General features: G+C 42.6%; 1 protein-coding gene across 1 annotated transcript in view; it reads left to right on the top strand.

The window, feature by feature from the left end:
- The first annotated feature begins 2,499 nt into the window (after window positions 1-2,499).
- DNMBP (dynamin binding protein) overlaps window positions 2,500-22,974 on the top strand; it is a 104,158-nt gene continuing 83,683 nt past the window's right edge. Inside the window, exons 1-3 of the mRNA XM_017880723.1 lie at window positions 2,500-2,518; window positions 16,400-16,554; window positions 18,951-19,073. Coding sequence (XP_017736212.1) covers window positions 16,410-16,554; window positions 18,951-19,073 — 268 coding nt within the window. The 5' untranslated portion in view covers window positions 2,500-2,518; window positions 16,400-16,409. The remainder of the gene's footprint in view (window positions 2,519-16,399; window positions 16,555-18,950; window positions 19,074-22,974) is intronic.

Below are 22,974 nucleotides of genomic sequence, written 5' to 3'. Positions count from 1 at the left end.
TTTTTTTTTTTTTTTTTTTTTTTTAAGCAAAACAAAACGCTGCAGAACTGGAGTGAAGTCGTGAACTATTTCCCCTGAAGGGAAATAGTTCCTCTGAGCAGGAATTCCAATGATCAGACATGCTAGCTGCCTAGATGGCCCCGCAAAAGTCTGTGGAGTCTCTAGGACATAGTTAATTAATTGACCTGTGATCATATGCATTTGCTAATTGTTAGGAAGTTAGTAGTCCAGTTTATATCAACTACCATATGCTACTGTTAGTTTTTGTATCAATTTTGTAATATTATTAAAATATCTTCTCTGTTCTCTCTCATAGCAGTCTGCAATATAAATCTCCCACCTGTTTCTTTCTCTTTTCATCTTTTTTTTTTGACACAGGGTCGTACTCTGTTGCCAAGGCAGGAGTGCAGTGGCATGATCTTAGCTCACTGCAACCTGCACCTCCCCTGGGTTCAAGTGATCCTCCTGCCTCAGCCTTCCAAGTAGCTGGGACTACAGGTGCGCACCATCATGCCCTGCTAATTTTTATGTTTTTAGTAGAGACAGGGTTTCGCCATGTTGGCCATGCTGGTCTCGAACTCCTGACCTCAGGTGATCCACCTGCCTTGGACTCCCAAAGTGCTAGGATTACAGGCATGAACCACTGCACCCAGCCTCTCCCTTCATCTTATCCCAGCTACTCTTTGTAATGTTTTATCCCCAGATTCATGGTTTTTATTTAGATGTATTATTTTCTTTTTCGTATTTATTTATTGTGGAGATGAGATCTCACTTTGTTGCCCAGGCTGGTCTCTAGATCCTAGCCTCAAGCGATCCTCTTGCCTTGGCCTCCCAGAATGGTGGGATTACAAGCATGAGCCACCCTGCCTGGTCTTATTTTCTTTACATATCATATTATTGCCCCCCATCTCTTGTTAGAGATTTCTTTTTTTTTTTTTTGAGACGGAGTCTCGCTCTGTCGCCCAGGCTGGAGTGCAGTGGTGCATCTCAGCTCACTGCAAGCACTGCCTCCCAGGTTCACACCATTCTCCTGCCTCAGCCTCCCGAGTAGCTGGGATTACAGGCACCCGCCACCACACCTGGCTAATTTTTTTTGTATTTTTAGTAGAGGCGGGGTTTCACCATGTTAGCCAGGGTGGTCTTGATCTCCTGACCTCGTGACCCACCCGCCTCGTCCTCCCAAAGTGCTGGGATTATAGGTGTGAGCCACGTGCCTGGCCTTAGAGATTTCTTTTACATGAAGTGAACCTTCCTACTGTTGAATTTTGGGATGAGTTCTAACACACCTCAAGAGTCATAGACTGTTTTTAGTTTGTTGTATTATAATTTCAGGCTCACTTTGTTGCTCATACTCTGGGCCTTGATGTACTGTATGGATATCCTAACCTCTGAGTGTTGTTTCAAGCTCACTTGCAGTTTGTTTTCCTTTTTCTTCGTTAAGTATTATCCTGCCTTGCAGTTTTTTTTTTTTTTTTTTTTTTTTTTTTTGAGACGGAGTCTCGCTCTGTCACCCAGACTGGAGTGCAGTGGCACGATGTCGGCTCACGCCTTGCAGTTTTATATCTGGGGCTTTGTACTTTTTCTTTTCTCTTTTTCAAAATTCAGCTTAAAGTAATTGGAATCATTCTGGCACATTTCCCACCAAATAAATTCTCCCTTGGTTTTGTGGGGGCAGCTGTCCTTTACCAGAACATATCACGGAAATGTTGTTAGTCTCCGAACTCAATTTATTTTTCAGAGATGGGGAATTATAGGCATACACCACCGCGCCTGGCTAAGAACTAAAATTTTAGTTTCAGAACTTTAATAAATTAATGTGGGTCAAGATTTTCCATGAAATAGCATTAGCTTTACTCGTGAACTTTCACATTCGCTTTCTTGAATGGAGAAGAAAGGTGTGTATCCTATGTGTCTTAGAGAAGGAAAAAAGGCTTGAATATCTAGAACATTGAGAGGCCAGGCGCAGTGGCTCACACCTGTAATTCCAGCACTTCAAGAGGCCAAGGCAGGCAGATTGCTTGAGCTCAAGAGTTCAAGACCCGCCTGGCCAACATGATGAAACCTGTCTCTACAAAAAAATATAAAAAATTAGCCAGGTGTGGTGGTGGATGCCTGTGGTCCCAGCTACATGGGAGGCTGAGGCAGGAGGATCACTTGAGCGCCGGAGGCAGAGGGGGTCGTGAGCCAGATTGCATCACTGCGCTCCAGACTTCACTTTCTGACACCGCTCATCCTTTTATGCAAAGAGAAGAAATTATTCATTTAGCCTTCACATTGTCTTGTATGAGCTCTTGTATTGTCAAGGACAAGAGAAATGTGCAGTCACTTTTAAGGTTAGGTATTCCTTCTCATTGCTGGGATTTGAGATTTTTTAAATGGATTCTCATTCCCAAAAGGTAATGTTGACCGGAGAGTTCAGTTCCAAGACATAAGGATGCTTGTGGAAGCATATTCTTTTGAAGGAACCTCCGCCTGACAGCCCCTACAAAAAGGGAACCCCTTTCCCAGCTCTTCCCAGGTAGGCAATCTCCCCTGGGTGGCTAAGCGAGACCCTGACTCAAAAAAAGAAGGACATTGAATTCTTTTGACACCATCTAAAGAATCAGCCATTTATTGGGTTTGCTGTGTTGTGGCATATTCTCTGGTTCATCTTGAAACTATCAGAAGATTTCATATATACATTTTATTTTCAAGTATAGTGGCTGTGGTTTCTATAAAAGGCAAGTAATACTGCAGTTTTTGTTGTTGTTTGTGTAAAGCTGCTCGTCCCTGGTTTTCCATGGAGCTCAAACGTTGGTACTCCTTAAAATGATCTAAAATCACCTACCCTGCTAATGATGTTAGCTATTTTTAACTCCAATTGGACAGTTTGTTTCCTCCCAATTTTTCTTCCCCAGAATCTTCAGTTTTCTGAATTCCTTTCCTGATTCCTTCTTCTAAAATATCAAGAATATTTTATACCTTAAAATAGGTTGAGACCAGGCACAGTGGCTCATGCTTGTAATCCCAGCACTTTGAGAAGCTGAGGCTGGAGGATTGCTGGAACTCACGAGTTCAAGACCAGCCTGGGCAACATGGCAAAATCCTGTCTGTACAAAAAAAAAAGAAAAAATTTTGTAAACTAATTATCTGGGTGTGGTGGCACATGCCTGTAGTTCCAACTACTGGTGGGGCTAAAGTGGGAGGATCACTTTAGCCTGGGAGGTCAAGGCTGCAGTAAGCCGTGATCATCACTGCACTCTAGCCTGGGCAACGGAGTGAGACCTTACATAAAACAAAATAGGTTGAAAGGTAGAGAAATTCCTCATGTCTTTTAAATCTTCTGTGGCAGAAACACATGTTTATGCTTGAAACGGATAAGAAAAAGAAACAAGATGCCTGCCTTGCAGATCTCACTAACATTTGTCCTCATAACTTGGAACACTGGGTTAATAAATTTTCTTAGTGTCTCCTGGAAACTGTCTTAAAAACTGCCTGTTTTTACATGTTTATTGTGTTCTTTGTTATCTATAGCCACACCCTAAAGTTTCACTTTATAGTTTCACCTTAATCTGCAGGTCTGCAACTGCTATCATGTGTATTGTATCTACAGCTTAGTGGAGCTGTTAATTTTAATATGTTGCTCAGCTACTTAGCTCTGACATGTCCAATTTATTTAGTTATGAGTCAGTGGTTCTTACATTTCCACCCATAATTGAGATTCATGCATGATTTAAGAAATGTGAATCTGAGAGGATACTTAGGAACTCCTAGGTTAACCCATTTGAAAATATTTCTTGAATGTATATTTCCTCAAACTTTGTAGGTCCTGAAATATTAATCTTGGGACCTCCCTCCACCAGCGCAGTTCCATTAAAAAGACAGAACTGATGTAGAGATATAGAAGCAATTTTTTTAAAAAAAAGAGCTAAAAAGGGGAGGAAAACAGCAGTTTAATATGGGTGGTGTAGAAACTGTAAATTAGTTAAAACTACCGTCCTGTGACAGTCAATCCTGAAGCGTTCTTATTTTAAATTCTGTCTTTTGTAAAACAACAACAACAAAAAATTACAGAAGTGTTTGGGTGGTTTAGACAAGGGTTGCTCAGTTTAAATCCTGAGAAGGACTGAGGCGGCCTTCCACGATTGGTGGAAACTCGGATGTGTATCCTGTTCCATCTGGAGTTGTTGCCTTCCAACTTGGGACAAGTTTGAAATCAGCAAAGTGTTACAGTATAAATAGTTTCAGACAGTATAGGACAGCAGATTCCTTTACTTTCCTACCCTAGTTTCTCTGGTCAGCTCACCTAAGCCAGCGCAGGGTTTTCATTTGTTCTTCCAGTTCGACATTCTGTAACCTGTGGAACCAGAGTCGTGTGGTTAGTCAGTGCTGCGGTCCTGGGAGCACGCAGGGTAGGAGGCCGCTGTGGAAGAGCAGATGGCCCAGGCCGTGCTTCTCAGCCATGTGGGTATGCCGCGGCCGAGAGGGGGTCCTGCTTTTCCCTCATCTATTGCTGGTTATCTGAGGAATCTCCGAGGAACCTGGCTGTGACTGCTGACCTTCTGTCCAGAGTGAATTCCAGCGACATAAACCGTGGGAGGAAGTGCTGTTTTCCTAGCTCCTCTCGTTTCCTTCCTTCCTGAAGTAGATTTAGACTTCATTTTCTGACACCTCTCGTCCTTTTATGCGAAGGGAAAAAATTGCTCATTTAGCTTTCATATTGTCTTGTATGAGCTCTTGTATTGTCAAGGACAAGACAGATGTGCAGTTGCTTTTAAGGTTAGATATTCCTTCTCATTGCTGGGACTTTTCGTTCCCAAAAGGTAATGTTTTCTGGAAAGCAGTTCCAAAACATAAGGATACTCATGGAAGAGTATTCTTTTGAAGGAACTTCCGCTGGACAGCCCCTACAGAAAGGGAATCTCTTTCCCAGCTCTTCCCAGGTAGGCAGTCTCCCCTGGTAGAGTAAGCAAGAAAGGAGAGACAGCTGTCTTCTGTCTTTCAGTTAAGGAAACCCCTTCAGAAATTGTGTTCTGGGACCCCAGAATTTGAATTCATATTATGGATTGGCAATATTAGGAAATACGTAGAAGGCATCACCATCACCAGTGCTTTTTTTTTTTTTTTTTAAGTCAGGGTCTTGCTCTGTTGCCCAGGCTGGAGTGCAATAGTGCGATCTCAGCTTGCTGCAGCCTGCACTTTCCAGGTTCCTGAGTAGCTGCGACCATAGGTGTTCACCACCGCGTCCAGCTGATTTTTATATTTTTGTAGAGACAGGGTTTTGCCGTGTTGCCCAGTCTGGACTCGAATTCCTAGGCCCAAGGGATCTGCCTGTCTTGGCCTCCCAAAGTGCTGGGATTACAGACGTGAGCCACCGTGCCCAGCCTCACCAGTGCTTTTTGAAGGAATATACTGACTCATTTGGAGGAGTACAGGGAACCCCCGCATTAATATTTTTCTAAATTTTTTTAAGCCTTCAAAATGTATGTCTCCAGTGCTTATCTCTCACCTGGGTTTAGAATGGTGGATTTAGGGACCTATTTTTATAGTTTTCTATACACTTTGCTGAATTCTTTATTTTATTTTATTTTATTTTTTAATTTTTTTTTTTTGAGACAGGGTCTCACTCTGTTGCCCAGGCTGGATTGCAGTAGCACGATCTAGGCTCACTGCAGCCTCAACTTCCTGGGCTCAAGTTATCCTCCCACCTCAGCCTCCCCAGTAGCTGGGACTACAGGCATGCACTACCACACCCAGCTAATTTTTGTATTTTTGTAGAGACAAGGTTTCACCCTGTTGCCCAGGCTGGTCTCGAGCTCCTGGGCTCAAGCAATCCACTCTCCTTGGCCTCCCAAAGTGCTGGGATTATAGGTGTGAGCCACTGCGCCCAGCCCATCCCCGTGTTGTTCTCATAAATCCAAATCATCCTTTTGGGCATGTGTCACTAAGGGGCCCAGCAGAAAACAGAAGGCACACTCAAATTGGGTAATTGGAAGAGGTCCAACTTAAAGCAGAATGGAGAAGCTTAGGAAAAATAACTAAGGATTGTACTATATGTCAAGGCTAGCTGGAGAGCCACCCTGCTTCTGAAGGGGCGGGGGAAGGGATGGTTACCTGACGCAAGAGAAAGCTGTTATGAGGTCTTCATATGGTAGCTGTGGCGTTTAATAGAACAATGCAGCCAACTCACAGCCCAGCAGGGAGAGAGCCAGGGGAGTAAATATCACAACCTCACTGTCCCTTTGCCTTCAGACCTCGTACCAGTGCCATCCATTGGCTGAACCCAACTGAAAGCCAGAGATAGGGGAGGTCCTGTTCAATTCTGGTGTGCCAGCCTCTGGGAACACAGGGCAGGCTGGGGCAGACCTGAAAGGGCAGATTTTCAGTATCCTCAATCTGTGCCAAATTCAGACCTTGATTTCAAAGGCCACATTAGAAATTACTTATTAAACTGTTTGGTATCAGTGTCTATCAGGGTAAAAGTTTATAGTTTGTGATCTCAGGAGATTTTTAATGAAGTATGTCCAGACTTGAAGATATGTTGCTTAATAAAAATTGCTGGCCAGGCATGGTGGCTCACATCTGTAGTCCCAGCTCTTTGAGGGGCCAAGGCGGGCAGATCACTTGAGGCCAGGAGTTCCAGACCAGCCTGGCCAACAAGGTGAAACACCATCTTTACTAGAAATACAAAAATTAGCTGGGTGTGGTGTCGCATACCTATAATCCCAGCTACTCAGGAGGCTGAGGCATGAGAGTTGCTTGAGCCCAGGAGGTGGACGTTGCAGTAAGCCAAGATCAAGCCACTACACTCCAGTCTGGGCAACAGAGCTAGACTCCATCTCAAAAAATAAACATTACTGAGTCCTCCAGTCCTTCTTTCGCATTCACATTTTATGACATACCTAAAATTTTTTTTTTATTGTGGTAAGTGTACATACCATAAAATTTACCATTTTAACCATTTTTAAGTGTACAGTTTTGTGGCATTAAGTAATTCACATTGCTTTGCAACCATTACTACCATTCATGTCCAGAACTTTTTTTTATCTTCCTAAACTGAAACGCTGTACCCATTAAATACTAACTCCCTATCTCCTCTTACCGCCCCTACCCCCTGGCAACCACCATTCAGCTTTTAATCTCTATGAACTTGACCACTCTGCGTACCTTATTCATGCAGTATTTGTCCTTTTGTGTCTGGCAGATTTCACTTAGCTTAATATCTTTTCTTTTCAAAGACAGGGTCTCACTCTGCGGCTCAGGCTAGAATGCAGTGGCACAATCACAGCCTCAATCTCCTGGGCTCGAGCAAGCCTCCCACCCCAGCTTCCCAAATAGCTGAGACTATAAGGCATCTGCCCCTGTGCCTAGCTAATGTGTTTTTTTTAATTTTAATTTTTTGTAGAGTTAGGGTCTCACTGTGTTGCCCTCCTGGGCTCAAGTGATGATCCTCCCCTCTTGGTTTCCCAGAGTGCTGAGATTACAGGCATGAGCCACTGAGGCCAGCCTCAGCTTAATGTCTTCAAGGCTCTTCTGTGTTGTAGCACTTTACAGTGATACATATTGTAATTTTTTTTTTTTGGAGACAGAGTCTTACTCTGTTGCCCAGGCTGGAATGCAGTGGCACAATCTTGGCTCACTGCAACCCCCGCCTTCTGGGTTCAAACGATTCTCCTGCCTCAGCCTCTTGAGTAGCTGGGATTGTAGGCATGCGTCACTACACTTGGCTAATTTTTTTGTATTCTCAGTAGAGATGGGGTTTTGCCACGCTGGCCAGGCTGGTGTCTTGAACTCCTGACCTCAGATGATCTGCCCTGCTTTGGCCTCCCAAAGTGCTGAGATTACAGGCATGAGTCACCGCATCTGGCCCTACATTGTTAATTTTATTTTATTTCTGAATATGTTTTCACTGATACATTTACTCTTATGGCTTTTAACTTTTACGTGTCCATTCCGATGTCTCACAAATCTGCAAGATGGATGATGTAAGAGCAAAGGTCGCAGGACTTAAGACATGGCAAATGAGTGGACCTGAGCAGGAGAGGTGGCATCATTTGGAGGAAGTACTCCAGATGTGGAAAGTTCTTAAATATATGGGACTGACCATGGAAGAAATAAACAGCAGTAAACCAAAAAACAAGTCTGAGCAGGAAGTGCCTTATGGGAGCTGAGACATTTCATTTGGATGAGACTGCCTGGAGTACTATTTATGAATGACAAGCAGGGTGGGACAAGGTTACACAAATCTGAAGTGGGGCCTGAAAACGGCGTGCTGTGGCCAGACACATTTAGAAATGCCGGATTGAAAAGGATTCTTGCTAAATTGTCTCAGTCTTTAATATACTAATTTTTTTTTATGCTACTCTAAGAAGGAAATGTGGTCTATAGCCTTCCTGGAATTTATCGTGATCGTGGAGCTCTTGTATTTTGGAGCACAAAGATCAGTGTCCTCAGAACATGTTTTGGGAATTGGGGGGACTAAATTAAGCTTCTTGGGTGCAGGGACTGTAATTTATCTCCCATACAACACCTGGAAGGTTCCTGGACACATCATTGGAGCAAAGCTGGATTAATAGGTAACTGCCAAAGGCTTTAGTCCATAAAAAGTGTTAAAATACGCTTGAGGCACAAAAAAAATCACTGCAGATTTGAGTCTTTCCCCCACCCCCCAATGAATGGGTAAGACTGAATGAGTGTCTCCTTTTGAGATTAGTGCTCAGGCTTTATTTTTTTCCCAGTTGGGTAGATACTTGGTGATAGGAGTTGAATTGCTTAGGACAATAGAGGAGACTCTAAATGCTACTGTCTGCCACCAACAGGATTAGAGAGTAAATACTTAGAGTGTTGGGTAAAGGGTCATCAAATGATTCATTTACCCAGTCACGCCAAATTTTTAGTTTGCATAGGGCTTTGGTTGATGCCATTTGGCTTGATAAATATTTGTTGAATGTATGAATTATAGAAAATAGGAAGACGTGTAAATTCTTATCCAACTGTGTTATATATAAAAATTGACATTTTAGAAAGATTAATCAGGTTTACTGCTATTTTAGTGGGGAGAACAGAGCTGCAATTCTGTTAAAATTCCTTGTATTTTAATTTGTAATTCCTTGGCCAGTAGGAATTTGTATTGTATTTTGTTTTGTATTTTAATTTGTAATTAAATTTGTATTTAATTTTATTTAATTGTATTTAATTTGTATTTAATTTAATTTGTATTTAGTTGTATTTAATTTGTATTTAATTTAATTTGTATTTAATTGTATTTAATTTGTATTTAATTTGTAATTCCTTGTATTTTAATTTGTAATTCCTTGGCCAGTAGGAATTTGTAATTCCTTGGCCAGTAGGGAGAGGAAAAAGATACTTAAAAAAACAAAACAAAACAAAAAACTGCTGGCTGGGCATGGTGGCTCACACCTGTAATCCCAGCACTTTGGGAGGCCGAGGACGGCAGAGCACCTGAGTCGGGGAGTTCAAGACGAGCCTGGGCAACATGGCAAAACCTCACCTCTACAAAGAAATTAGCCAGGTGTGGTAGTACACGCCTGTGATCCCAGATATTCAGGAGGCTGAGGTGGGAGGATCACCTGAGCCTGGGAGGCAGAGGTTGGAGTGAGCCAAGATCACGCCACTATACTTTAGCTTAGGTGACAGAGACCCTGTCTCAAAAAAGAAAACCAACAACAACAAAAACTGTAAATAAAATATTGGACTCTAGTTAAGATATGTATGTCGAAGTTTGGTGGGAAATGTTTGTGGTTTATTTTGAAGTGCATCAAAATAAAAAATATATATGTATTTGAAATGCATCCAAAAAATAACACAAATTGATAAATGAATAAAGGGATAGATAATATGTGGTAAAGTAACTGCAGTAAGATGTTAATACTAGAATCTAGGTGGTGGGTGTAAAATTCTTTCAACCTCACTGTTTGAAAATTTTCATAGTGAAATGTTGGAGAAACAGAAAAATGGAAGTCTAGAGGATGTTGAAGGAAGAACCAATGAGGTTTAAGAAAAGTGATGTTTGCCATAAAAGAACGTGGTCATGGGAATCGAACAGGCCTGAATTTGAGTTCTGGTTTAGCTATTTGTCAGCTAAAGAGATTGAGTAAATTGCTCAGTTGTGGTGCTGGGTTTTGAACCCAGGCACCCTGGCTTTGGAGACTTGCTGTCTACCCTGCAGAGTCGTGAGGATTTAAGCTCCTAGATCAGTGTCTGATACTTGGTGGATAATCATACAGTAGCTATTGTTCTTAGTGTACCATCTGCCATAGAGGATGAAGAAGTCCAAGATACTAATGCTTGACCTGGAAGAGTTTTATGACATTTCTATGGCACTGTTGCCAGTGCCATACATAGATAGACAAGCTGGAAGGTAAAACTATTTGTAGGGAAGAGATGTAGTTGTAGATAAGTAGAACTTGAGATTTTGATATGAATAGTTTCATATATTGTGACAGGTTGGATTATTGGAAAAACATTTTTAAAAGATAAGAATAAAAAAATAGGCCGGGTGCGGTGGCTCAAGCCTGTAATCCCAGCACTTTGGGAGGCCGAGACGGGCGGATCACGAGGTCAGGAGATCGAGACCATCCTGGCTAACACGGTGAAACCCCGTCTCTACTAAAATACAAAACTAGCCGGGCGAGGTGGCGGGCTCCTGTAGTCCCAGCTACTCGGGAGGCTGAGGCAGGAGAATGGCGTGAACCCGGGAGGCGGAGCTTGCAGTGAGCTGAGATCTGGACACTGCACTCCAGTCCGGGCGACAGAGCGAGACTCCGCCTCAAAAAAAAAAAAAAAAAAAAAAAGAATAAAAATATAGTTTCATATATTTTCCCAAACTTCAACAAATCATTTGTTCACCAAAAATCTGAGAATATTTTATGTGCCAGGCACAGCTGTAGACCAGTAAACAAAACAAATCTCTTCCTTTACAGAGTTTACATTCTAAAAGGGTTTGTAGAATTTTCTTTCCAAAGATATTTATATTTCAAATGAGAATGATTCTCTAAAGGTGGAAAGACAGGCATTCACCAGAAAGGGAAGAAGATGGTGTTTTCATAGCAAATTTTCCTGCTGTCCCTGAAATCATGCCATCTAGGCAGTAATTTCCTCGGTGTTCTCTCAAGCCCATCTGTGTTCTGATTTCCTCTGCAGTTCTTTTTACTTCCATCTGGAGTTGGTGGAACAGCTTATAGAAGCCATTTATGATTGTTTCAAAATATATGTTCAGACTTCTAAAATGGCTCTGGCATGAATAAGAGTAGCTGCTTTTCATAGTGTATACAGGGCAGAGAAGACAGACGAGATTCATCATATTATACATACTTTCGGGTCTCACACATGAATCATGTCATTTAGCGAGGCCGTGACTTCAGTACCCTTCTGGGGTGTGTGCTCCTCAGCGATTACGCACTCATTCCAGTGGAGTAGGAGGTCAGTCAGTAAAAGTATTGAGCCAGATTCTCCTCTGCTTCTGAGTCATTTTCTGGTAGAGTGAAAGGTTCTCTGGGAGAAGCTTTAATTCTTTCAGATTACAAGCGTTACTCCCTTTGTGTAATAGGGTAGTTCTCTAAGTAATCATATGGGGCTTATGCTAATTCTTTACTTGATGTTTTAGATAATTAGATATATTTAGTCTGATAGATGAAATTTGAGAAAATGTGGTATAAGAAGAAAAATAGTATCTACATTGGCCCAAGGTTAAGGAATTGTTTTAATAACATATAACCATCTAGATGGCTAAGAAGTTTGCAAGACATTATGTGTTTTTTTTTTTTTTTTTTTTTTTAAATACTTAGGACACTACCCTTATGTGGAAATCTGACATCTGGCAACTTCAGTCCTCTGGAAGACAGCCAGAAAGTAAGAAAGGGGCCTCAGTGCACATAAAAATAACTGTTGAAAAACTCTACCATGAACACGTGTCCTTTCCCACCACAGCAGAGTTTGTTAGCCTCGCATTTAGAGCTTGTTTACTTTTATTTATCTGGGAACTATGTATAATTTTGGTAGTGTGTGTGTGGTCTCCCCTCTGTAGCAGATCATAAGCAGCAATGTAGCAAGGGGGTGGAAAAGTTGACGGAGGAGAGCAGAGGGTAGGCTGACATTGAAAGAGAAAGGCCTAAAAGATAGACAGTGCTGGTATTGTGTATCACAGCTTAATACAGTAATGTGTAGTCTTAATAATGAACTTGGACCCATCAGCCAAAGAGTAAATCATGTTCAAGGTCTTCTAATAAAAAAGTCAGGGAAGTCTGGAGTGTGTCTATTTTTAAACAATCAAAGTTAACCAGGTTTTGACATGTTGAAATGGTAAGCTCTGTAGTGTTTATATGTTTGAAATAGCACATTCTCTGGAAATGCTATAGCAGTGACAGAAATTTGAGCTTGCGGTTGATTATGGAAATGATGCATTGTAATAATGGCTAACGTTTATTGAGCAGCTACTATACCAGCCCTGACCTAGGTGCCTTCACACTGTTAGCATACTGGTTAAGGCTTTGGAGACAGACAGATTTGGTTTCCCATTACACCTCTGACTTACTATGTGACCTTGGACAGCTATCATCTCTGATCCCGTGTCCCCACCTGCCAAATGGAACCAATAACATATGATAGGGTCCTTGTGAGGACTCAGGGAAGTACATGATACAATGCATGTACCTAGGAAGTACTCAATGAATGTTAGGCACTATTATAACTTTAATAGTCTTGATTATTATTATGAAAGTATGATTATCTCCATTTTTTCTGGATGAGGAAACTGAAGCCCAGAGAGTTTAAGTAAGATGTCCAAGGTGAAATCGCTAATAAATAGTGGAGCTGGGCTGTGGACCTGGGTCTCTCTGACTCCAGAAGTCTAGTGCTTTACATTCATATATGCTGCCTCCTCAGCATGTAATTATAATTAGATTTTTTTTTGGTAATACTTAGAGAAAATGTGTGAGTAGCATCTGTGGGAAATACCCACTTACCACTTCTTTTTTCCACTGTGGACTCAAGTCATCTTATAGACAAAAAGTCTGCAATAAGTAACACAAAGATAACCTACCTTTGCTTGACAGTACAAATTAAATAGGTAATGTTTGATTGTGTAGCATGATTTATTAACATCTTCTAGGTACACCATATGAATATACTCAGTGATTTATTATATGCCTAATATGTTTATCCACATCAGTGTGTTCTTGGATATAATTTTTTTTTTTGAGATGTAGTTTTGCTCTTGTTGCCCAGGCTGGAATGCAATAGTGCGATTTTGGCTCACCGCACCTCCGCCTCCTGGGTTCAAGTGATTCTCCTGCCTCAGCCTCCGGAGTAGCTGGGATTACAGGCATACGCCACCACGTCCGGCTAACTTTGTATTTTTAGTAGAGACGGGGTTTCTCCATGTTGGTCAGGCTGGTCTCAAACTCCCAACCTCAGGTGATCCGCCCGCTTTGGCCTCCCGAAAGTGCTGGGATTACAGGCGTGAGCCACCGCACCTGGCTGGATTGTAAATTAACAGACGTCAGGTATGGTGGCTTCTGCCTGTAACCCTAGCACTTTGGGAGGTCAAGGTGGGTGGCCCAGGAGTTTGAGACCAGCCTGGGCAACATAGTAAAACCCTGTCTCTACAAAAAAATACAAAAATATCATCTGGGCATGGTTATGCATACCTGTAGCCATAGGTACCCAGGAGGCTGAGGTGGGAAGATTGCTTGAGCCCGGGATATCAAGGCTGCAGTGAGCCACTGCACTCCAGCCTGGGCCTCAGAATAAGACCCGGTCTCATAAATAAATAAAATTAACAGAGCTACCACCATCTTTTTTTGTAATTAGGCACTTCATGCTTTTTGATGTGATGATGGTTTTGTGTGAGATGGAAGTTAGAGTCCTCATTCATCTCTACCAAGACCAAATAAGTACTTGAGCTGATTAAAGAAAAATAGACTTGTACTTGGGAGGCTGAGGCAGGAGGATCACTTGAGCCCAGGAGTTCAAGGCTGCAGTGAGCTATGATTGCACTCCAGCCTGGGCAACAGAGCAAGACCCCATCTCTAAAAAGAAAAGAAAAGAAAAGAAAAATAGATTTCAGGCCTGGGTACTCTGGTGATCTTCAGCTGTTCCTTTAAGAGACCTAGGGAGAAATGTAGCTATCATCAAGGCTGATTATCTACAGGTGGATAGATGTCCACTACTTATGTCCTATCTTTCTGCTGCTTCAGTACATAATTATGTTCCCCAGCCACATGCATCAAGGTAGTGGACACATTGTCCTATTACAGCACAGACACCGTAACAGTACAAGGATACTCTCCGGGGTTGGGGCCCTGACTTCTATGAACTGAGAACACATACTTGATCTGGCATAGGATGCTAAATCTCATCTGGAGGTGCCATCTACATAGTCCTTTCTTCCTTTCTTACAGATTTTTACTTTTCTAACTTTTAAAAAATAAAATAGAGATGAAGTCTTGCTGTGTTGCCCAGGCTGGTCTTGAACTCCTGACTGCAATTGATCCTCCAGCCTCTGTCTCCCAAAGTGCTAGGATTACAGACATGAGCCATTCAATAGGTTTTCCCTTTCCTTTTCCTTTTTCCTTTTCTGAGACGGAGTGTTACTTCGTTGCCCAGGCTGGAATGTAATGGCGGATCTCGGCTCACTGCGACCTCTGCCTCCCGGGTTCAAGCGATTATCCTGCCTCAGCCTCCCAAGTAGCTAGGATTATAGGCACCCACCACTGTGCCTGACTGATTTTTGTATTGTTAGTAGAGACGGGGTTTCACCATGTTGTCCAGGCTGGTCTCAAAACTCCTGACCTCAGGTGATCTGCCCACCTCGGCCTCCCAAAGTGCTAGGATTACAGGTGCGAGCCACCGCGCCAGCCCCCAATAGGTTTTCCATCTAGGCCTTTGAGGCATGGTCCTGCTGTTACTCTTCAGGTTGTGGTACATTTGTTTGCAGATAGTCTCAGTAGGTAGGAACCAGAATGCCCTCAGTTTGAGTCCTGGCCCTGCTGCTGTGAGTCCTGTGATCTTGGACAAACAATGTTTTCTAACTATACTGAGCCTTAGTATCCTAATCTTTAAGATCATTATGGGGAATGCCATATTTAAAATCTCTACTTTTTAAAGTATTGTATTTTAAAATTACCGTGTTGTCTGGTGCTTTAAAAATGTTAATTTCCTTACTGCCCTCTTCAGGCATTCTGAAAATCCTACATTTGCTGACTTGAATCTTTTCTATCACTGTGAGGTCTAGGTTTTTTTTGTTGTTGTTTGTTTTTTTTTGTAATTCCTGAATTCCTTTGAGGGCCAAATGAAAAATATATGAGGAAATTATTATTTTTAAATTAGACCAGGTATGGTGTCTCATGCCTGGAATCCCAACACTTTGGGAGGCCGAAGCAGGAGGATCACTGAAGCCAGGAGTTCAACACTAGCCTAGGTAACAAAGTGAGATATCATCTCTACAAAAAAAAAAAAAAAAAGGGTAGGCATGGTGTCTTACGCCTGTAATCCCAGCACTTTGGGAGGCTGAGGTGGGCGGATCACTTGAGGCCAGGAGTTTGAGATGAGCCTGGCCAACATGGCAAAACCCCGTCTCTACTAAAAATACAAAAATTAGCTGGGCATGGTGGCGCATGCCTGTAGTCCCACCTACTTGGGAGGCTGAGCCTCAAGAATCACTTGAACCCAGGAGGCGGAAGTGGCAGTGAGCTGAGATTGTGCCACTGCACTCCAGCGTGGAACACACAGCGAGGTTTCATCTCAGAAAAAAAAAAAAAAGCCAGGCACAGTGGTGTGCACCTTGTAGTTCTAGCTACTCAGAAAGCTAAGGTAGGAGGATCACTTGAGCCCAGGAGCTGGAGGCTGCAGTGAGCTATGATCACACCATTGTACTCCAGCCTGGGTGACAGAGCGAGACTGTGTCCCTCCCGTGAAAAAAAAGGAAAAAGAAATCAGAAATAACTTTGATATTTTAAAATATGAGGCCAGGCACAGTGGAGCATGCCTGTAATCCCAGTACTTTGGGAAGCCAAGGTGGGCAGATTGCTTGAGCCCAGGAGTTTGAGACCAGCCTGGGCAACATGGTGAAACCCTGCCTCTAGTGAAAATACAAAAATTAGCTGGACATGGTGGCACATGCCTGTAGCCCAAACTTCTTGGGAGACTGAGCTGGGAGGATCACCTGAGCCCCGGAAGTCGAGGCTGCAGTGAGCCGTGATTGCTCCACTGCACTCCAGCCTGGGCGATGGGAGTGAGACCCTGTCTCAAAAATAAAATAGGAAGTACTAACTTATTTGCTTAGCTTTGGCTTCATTTTAAGAATATTTATATCTTAAGCTTTATCATTCCCAAGAAATAGATCTATATTGCAGTGTCTTAAATATTGATGTTTTCTGTTTCTCTTGATCTTTCTTTCCAGGTTATAAAACATGGAGGCCGGCTCAGTGGTTCGAGCCATTTTTGACTTCTGCCCTAGCGTGTCAGAAGAACTGCCGCTCTTTGTGGGAGATGTTATTGAGGTGCTGGCAGTGGTGGATGAATTTTGGCTTCTAGGAAAGAAGGAGGATGTTACAGGTAAGTAAGAGACTCATAATGGACCACAGGCCCTGACTTCTTTCCATATTAAAAATAAAGACTAGCACTGCACTCCAGCTTTGGCGACAGAGTGAGACCCTGTCTCAAAAAGAAGAAAGAAAGAAAATTATTCCTAGCTGGGGGCAGTGGCTCATGCCTGTAATCCCAGCACTTTGGAAGGCTGAGGTGGGTGGATCACCTAAGGTCAGGAGTTCAAGACCAGCCTGGTCAACATGGTGAGATAGTGAGATCCTGTCTGTACTAAAAATACAGAATTTGCCGGCTGTGGTGATGCATGCCTGTAATCCCAGCTACTCAGGAGGCAAGGCTGGAGAATTGCTTGAACCCAGGAGGCGAAGGTTGGAGTGAGCTGAGATTGTGCCATCGCATTCCAGCCTGGGCGACAAGAGCAAAACTCTGTCTCAAATAAATAAATAATAAAAATAAAAATAAAGGCTGGGCACGGTGGCCCATGCCTATAATCCCAGCACTTTGGGAGGCTGAGATGGGAGGATTGCTTGAGGCCAAGAGTTTGAAACCAGCCTGGTCAACATAGCAAGACACCATCTCAATAAATAAATAAATAAATAAGAAAGGACAGGAGGGAGGAAGAGAAGGAAAGAAAGAAAAGAAAGCTAGCTAAGTGGGAAGCCCAAGTCAATAAATTTCAGAATCCTTTTGTGTTTTCCTTCTGTATTCATATGTGGTCTCTACCATTAGGGGAAGATTTCTGTTACCATTCCATCTCTCTGTGTTGCTTCCTTCAAGAGGCCGCACTGCTGGACACCAGCTGCCCCAGCCCAGGTTTCTATCCAAGTCTTTCCCTTTCCCCCACTTTCCCTTCCCAGGTCTTTATCCTTTGTGTTCAGTGCTATTATTCTTCTTCTCAAAACATGTGTTATTCCTTTCTTCAGAACCTGTTGTTTACTACTGCTTTTCATAACCAGCTTTATGATTTGTGGAACACAAGGTGCTCTCCACCTTGTTTTCTCTGGCTGTCTTCTTTGAACATTTTCTACCCTTTCTTTCATTCTTCACTTGATCTTAGGCAAAAGGCTGAGAAGTGATCTTTCTCTCATTTTCTTCAAAGGAGCATGATTCATCCTGTTCATTCCTTCCTGGATCCATGGCTGGCCCAAATTTATTAAAGTTATCCTTTACCCTACTACATGCTACCTACCTCCCACATTCCATGTACCTGGTTAGCTTTCTTCAATTCTGTAAGACACATGTTCACATCAATTTCTTTCATTAATTAGCCTAGAGAAGGGTGGAAGCTTTTCCCACACCGCATGCATCTGTGTTAATCCAATCCTTAACCTGCATATATTCATATTTATGTAAGTCTGGGTTGGAGTCCTTCAAGCACACTCTGTTGACACTTAACCCATATTTGAGAGATAAATAAATTATTTCCCAGTAGAAATGATAGCTGAGACAAAAATGATGAGAAGGAGTTAGCAAGGCAAAGATGGTAGGCAGAGAGGACTGCTTGTTGAAGGTCCCTGGAGTGTGAGAACACAGGGGACCTAGAGAAGTTTAGTAGGGCGTGAGGTGTGAGTGGTTGAGGGGGAAAGGTGGGCTGGAGAGATGAGCAAAAGCTGGATCATGGGAGACAGAGTATGCCGTGGTAAGGAATGAAGGAAATGGGAAACCCTGAAAGTGCTTTGAACATTATCAGATTTGAATTTTAGAAAACTCACTGCTGCAGACTTAAGAATGATAGAAAGGGACAAAATTGAAGGCAGGGAAGCATTTGGAAGGTTGCTGCAGTAATCCAGTTGAGAAATGGTGATGGCATGGACCAAGGTGGTGGGTCTGGAGATAAACAGACCCAGAGATAGAAGGTAGAATCAATCAGACTTTCTGATACTTTCTGATACTTTCCAACTGGCAGGCCCTGTCTTTCTACCACCACCAATTAAAACCTTATCCACCTTCAGATTCAAATACTATTGTTTTCGTAAAGTTTTTTATGTTCTTCCTGACCTATTACCTACCTTCTTCGAACTTCCGTGACAATTTGTGTACTTACGTTGTGATACCAGATTTCAGGATTGAATTATTATTTGTGTCTGAATTCGACTTTTTGTCTGAACTAGGTTTTTAGATCTTTGAAGACCAAAACTATCTTACTTATGTTTTCCTCTGCGGTGTGCTTTGCATATAGCATCCCCCAGTAAATGCATATGGAATTGAATTGCATTCTCTCTGTTCTACATGCATCTAGTTTTGTGCACTATACTTCTCTCCAACAGATTCTCCAATTATGAGTTTTCACAGAGTTTTCAAGTTAGGGTCTATACATGGACTCAGAAGAAAAGTTTTTGTCCTTGTACACAGATGGAAAAAGAAATTTCAGTATTAAAATTTAATATGCTTGCTTTTATTTTCAGGACAGTTCCCCAGCAGTTTTGTGGAAATTGTGACCATTCCCAGTCTAAAAGAAGGAGAGAGGCTGTTTGTATGCATTTGTGAATTCACATCCCAAGAATTGGATAGTCTTCCCCTCCATCGAGGTAAGCTGCTCATCAAATAGTAGACTATTTGAAATGAGATTTTTGGAGTCTGCCCATTTCAACAACCATATCCTTTTTTTTTTTTTTTTTGAGACGGAGTCTCGCTCTGTCACACAGGCTGGAGTACAGTGGCCGGCTCTCAGCTCACTGCAAGCTCCGCCTCCCGGGTTTACGCCATTCTCCTGCCTCAGCCTCCCGAGTAGCTGGGACTACAGGCGCCCGCCACCTCGCCTGGCTAGTTTTTTGTATTTTTTAGTAGAGACGGGGTTTCACCGTGTTAGCCAGGATGGTCTCGATCTCCTGACCTCGTGATCCGCCCGTCTCGGCCTCCCAAAGTGCTGGGATTACAGGCTTGAGCCACCGCGCCCGGCCACCATATCCTTTTTGAATTTGTGAAGTGGCTTAACCTCTAGAGAGTCCTCGGCAATACCAAAGTAGCGTGGACATAATGATGCCTTATAGTTTAGTACCATTTTACAATTTCCACAGTATTTTCTCACAAATATATTCTCACTTGATCCTCAGCACAGACCTGGGAGGTAGGAAAGTGGGGATTATTAACTGTATTTTATAAATAATGAGAGCAAAATTCAAAGACTGTTGGCTAAAGGTGAGAAGTCTTGGCCTCAGAATGTGAGCTCATCATATTATAAGTCCACGATTGTCTTTCCACTTCCCCCATGCTGTAACCACACTTCAGGCTCATATTCTCTCTCTCTCTCTCTCTCTCTCTCATACTCTCTCTCTCTCTCATACTCTCTCTCTCTCATACTCTCTCTCTCTCTCATACTCTCTCTCTCTCTCATACTCTCACTCTGTTGCCTAGGAGTGCAGTGGTGTGATCTCAGCTCACTACACCCTCTGCCTCCCAGGCTCAAACAGTCCTCCTACCTCAGCTTCCTGAGTAGCTGGGACCACAAGCACATGCTACCACCCTGGGCTAGTTTTTAGTAGTTTTGGTAGAGATGGGGTTTTCCCGTGTTGCCCAGGCTGGTCTCAAACTCCTGGGCTCAAACAATCTGCCTGCCTCAGCCTACCAAAGTGCTAGGATTACAGGCATGAGTCACTGCACCTGACCAACTTCAGGCTTTATTTCTCTTTTTTCCTTTTAAAAACTGATATGGGGCATCGGGGGAGGGAGAAAAAAAAAGAAAAAAGCTGGATACGGCTTTGCTAACAATGTTACCATTTATTAATGCGTAATAGTAGAGCAGGAATTTTGATATGGAAATTAAGAGACAGGTGCAAAACATCCCCATTTTACTACTGTCTCATCAGAGCGAGTTTAAAGGGAAGTGATTTAAAACAGATAGTCATATTTAGCCAGGCATGGTGGTATTCACCTATAGTCCTAGCAACTCAGGAGGCTGCGGCAAGAGGATCACTTGAGCCCAGGAGTTGGAAGCTTTGGTAAGCTATGATCACATCACTGCACTCCAGCCAGGGTGGCAGTGAGACCTTGTCTCAAAAAACAAAAATAAATCAATAAATATACATTAAAACAGGTAGTCGTAGCTGTCTCTCCATGATTTTCCAAGTATTTCTCCCTTCTTGCACTCTGATGAGATGAATGAACTATAAACTATAAACCATTTCAGCAAGTGTCCTTAAGTCTGTTCTGCGTAAACAGAGAAACCAGTAGTGTTCCATAGACAGAAGCTTCTGGTCAATCCAATTTGGTGATGACTCAGTCATCAAAACAGTAGAAGTTATTAGGTGTGTTATTAATATGACTTGCTCTTTGGCATATGGCACAAAAGGGAGAGGCTTGACTTCTTAAATCATGTACACACACCCCCCCCCAGAAAAACCTAGCAAACTTCTGTAACCCTTAGTGATAAGAATGGAATAATGAATTTTGACCTTAATCCTCAAAATCTATTTTGAGAATTTCTTTATTTTTAAATTTTGTTTTATTTTGTTTGTTTGTTTATTTGTTTTTTGAGACAGAGTCTCATTCTGTCAAGGCTAAAGTGCAGTGGCGCGATCTCGGCTCACCGCAACTGCCGCCTCCCAGGTTCAAGTGATTCTCGTGCCTCAGCCTCCTGAGTAGCTGGGACTACAGGCACCTGCCACCACACCCGGCTAATTTTTGTAGTTTTAGCAGAGATGGGATTTCACCATATTCGTCAGGCTGGTCTCGAACTCCTGATCTTGTGATCTGCCCACCTCGGTCTCCCAAAGTGCTGGGATTATTTATTTTTTATTACACAAATTTTGTTTTATTTTTTTTAAAACACAGGGTCTCAACGGTGTTGCCCAGGCTGGTCTGAAACTCCTAGCCTCAAGTGATGCTACCACTTCAGTCTCCTGAGTAGCTGGGATTACAGACCTTATTTAACTTTAAGAAGTATCATTAGGATTAATAAGAAGCTGGGTACAGTGGCTCATGGCTGTAATCCTAGCACTTTGGGAGGCCAAAGGCAAGAGTATCCCTTGAGCCCAGGAGTTTGAGATCAGCCTGGGCAACATGGCAGGACCTTGTCTCTACAAAAAAATAAAAAATTTTTTTAAAAATTAAAAAATTTAAATTAGCCAGGCATAGTGGTGCATATCAGTGGTGCATGCCCGTGGTCCCAGCTACTCAGGAGACTGAGGCAGGAGCCTGAGCCCAGGAGGTTGAGGCTGCAGTGAGCTGTGTTTACGCCACTACACTCCAGCTTGGGCAACAGAGCAAGACCTTGTTTCAAAAAAAGAAAGGATTAATAAGAGAAAACGCCACCATGCTCTGTTGTTTTGAGGGTTTCTTGCACTTCACTTTATACTCAGTATCTACCTCAGTCCTGTATACTTTCTTGCTAATCAGTGTTGGGAAGGTAGACAGAAATAGATGAACAGATTATAACGTGTACCCTATCTGTCCTTACTCATAGCTCTCCCAGTGGAGTCTGTAGTCCATATCTGATGGAATGGAGAAAGGACAAGAGTGCAGTGGCTTCCGCTGAGCTGTTCAGAGGGTGTGGGTAGCGTGGACTTTTCTTAGGAAGCATGGCCATCCGAGAGATTCTCAGAAAGAACCTGGCATCATGAGTCACCTGTCCAAAGACTGACTCAAGTTCAGGCCAGGACCTGGAATCTGTAGATTTTATCTTGACTACCTTTTAACCAATTAAGCCTATTAAGCTTAAAGATGTAAGTGGAATCCAGAGGAAAAGGATGCAGGGCAGGGAGATACATTGGGAAAGAGAGACTAGCACCAGATGTACTAATTATCCATGGTTTTATCTTGTTCTCCTCTCTGTGATAATCTACTGCCAGTAAACACACTGACCGGTCAGCTTTCCTTCTATGAAAGGCATAGAAGGAAATGAAGCTTTCACATCTTTTTTAGCTCCGTCTTTTAATTTGGAAACACAAACCTTTGAGGATGGAGAAGTTAGTTATACCTATGCAATTTGTCTTTTTCTGGGAAACTTAGCTTGTGACACAAATTATTTTAATTTCTCTTTTCTGTACATGACAAGTCACATCAACAGGTATTAATTTTACTGGTGGGAAACAAAATCACTAAAAAATGAAAGTATTGTTTTATGCCAGGTACAGTTTATCATACTTGCATCTAGGCTTCCTGTTTTTCAAGTCTAGTGCTTGGGATGACGCTTCAACTTCCTAGACTGAAAATCACTTTTTCCATTAGATCAGTGTGTCTGTAAATGAAATGTTGATGATGGAATATGTCAGGAGGGGATTTGGAAACCTTAAGAGTATGTGGGGCCAGGCATGGTAGCTCATGCCTGTAATCCCAGCACTTTGGGAGGCCTAGGCGGGTGGATCACCTGAGGTCAGGAGTTCGAGACCAGCCTGGCCAACATGATGAAACCTCATCTCTACTAATAATACAAAATTAGCTGGGCATGATGGTGCATACCTGTAATCCCAGCTTCTTGGGAGGCTGAGGCAG

The sequence above is a fragment of the Rhinopithecus bieti genome, unplaced genomic scaffold, assembly GCF_001698545.2.
Source record: "Rhinopithecus bieti isolate Rb0 unplaced genomic scaffold, ASM169854v2 scaffold_425, whole genome shotgun sequence".
NCBI lineage: Eukaryota > Metazoa > Chordata > Mammalia > Primates > Cercopithecidae > Rhinopithecus > Rhinopithecus bieti.
This window is presented reverse-complemented; position numbering and strand designations above follow the sequence as displayed.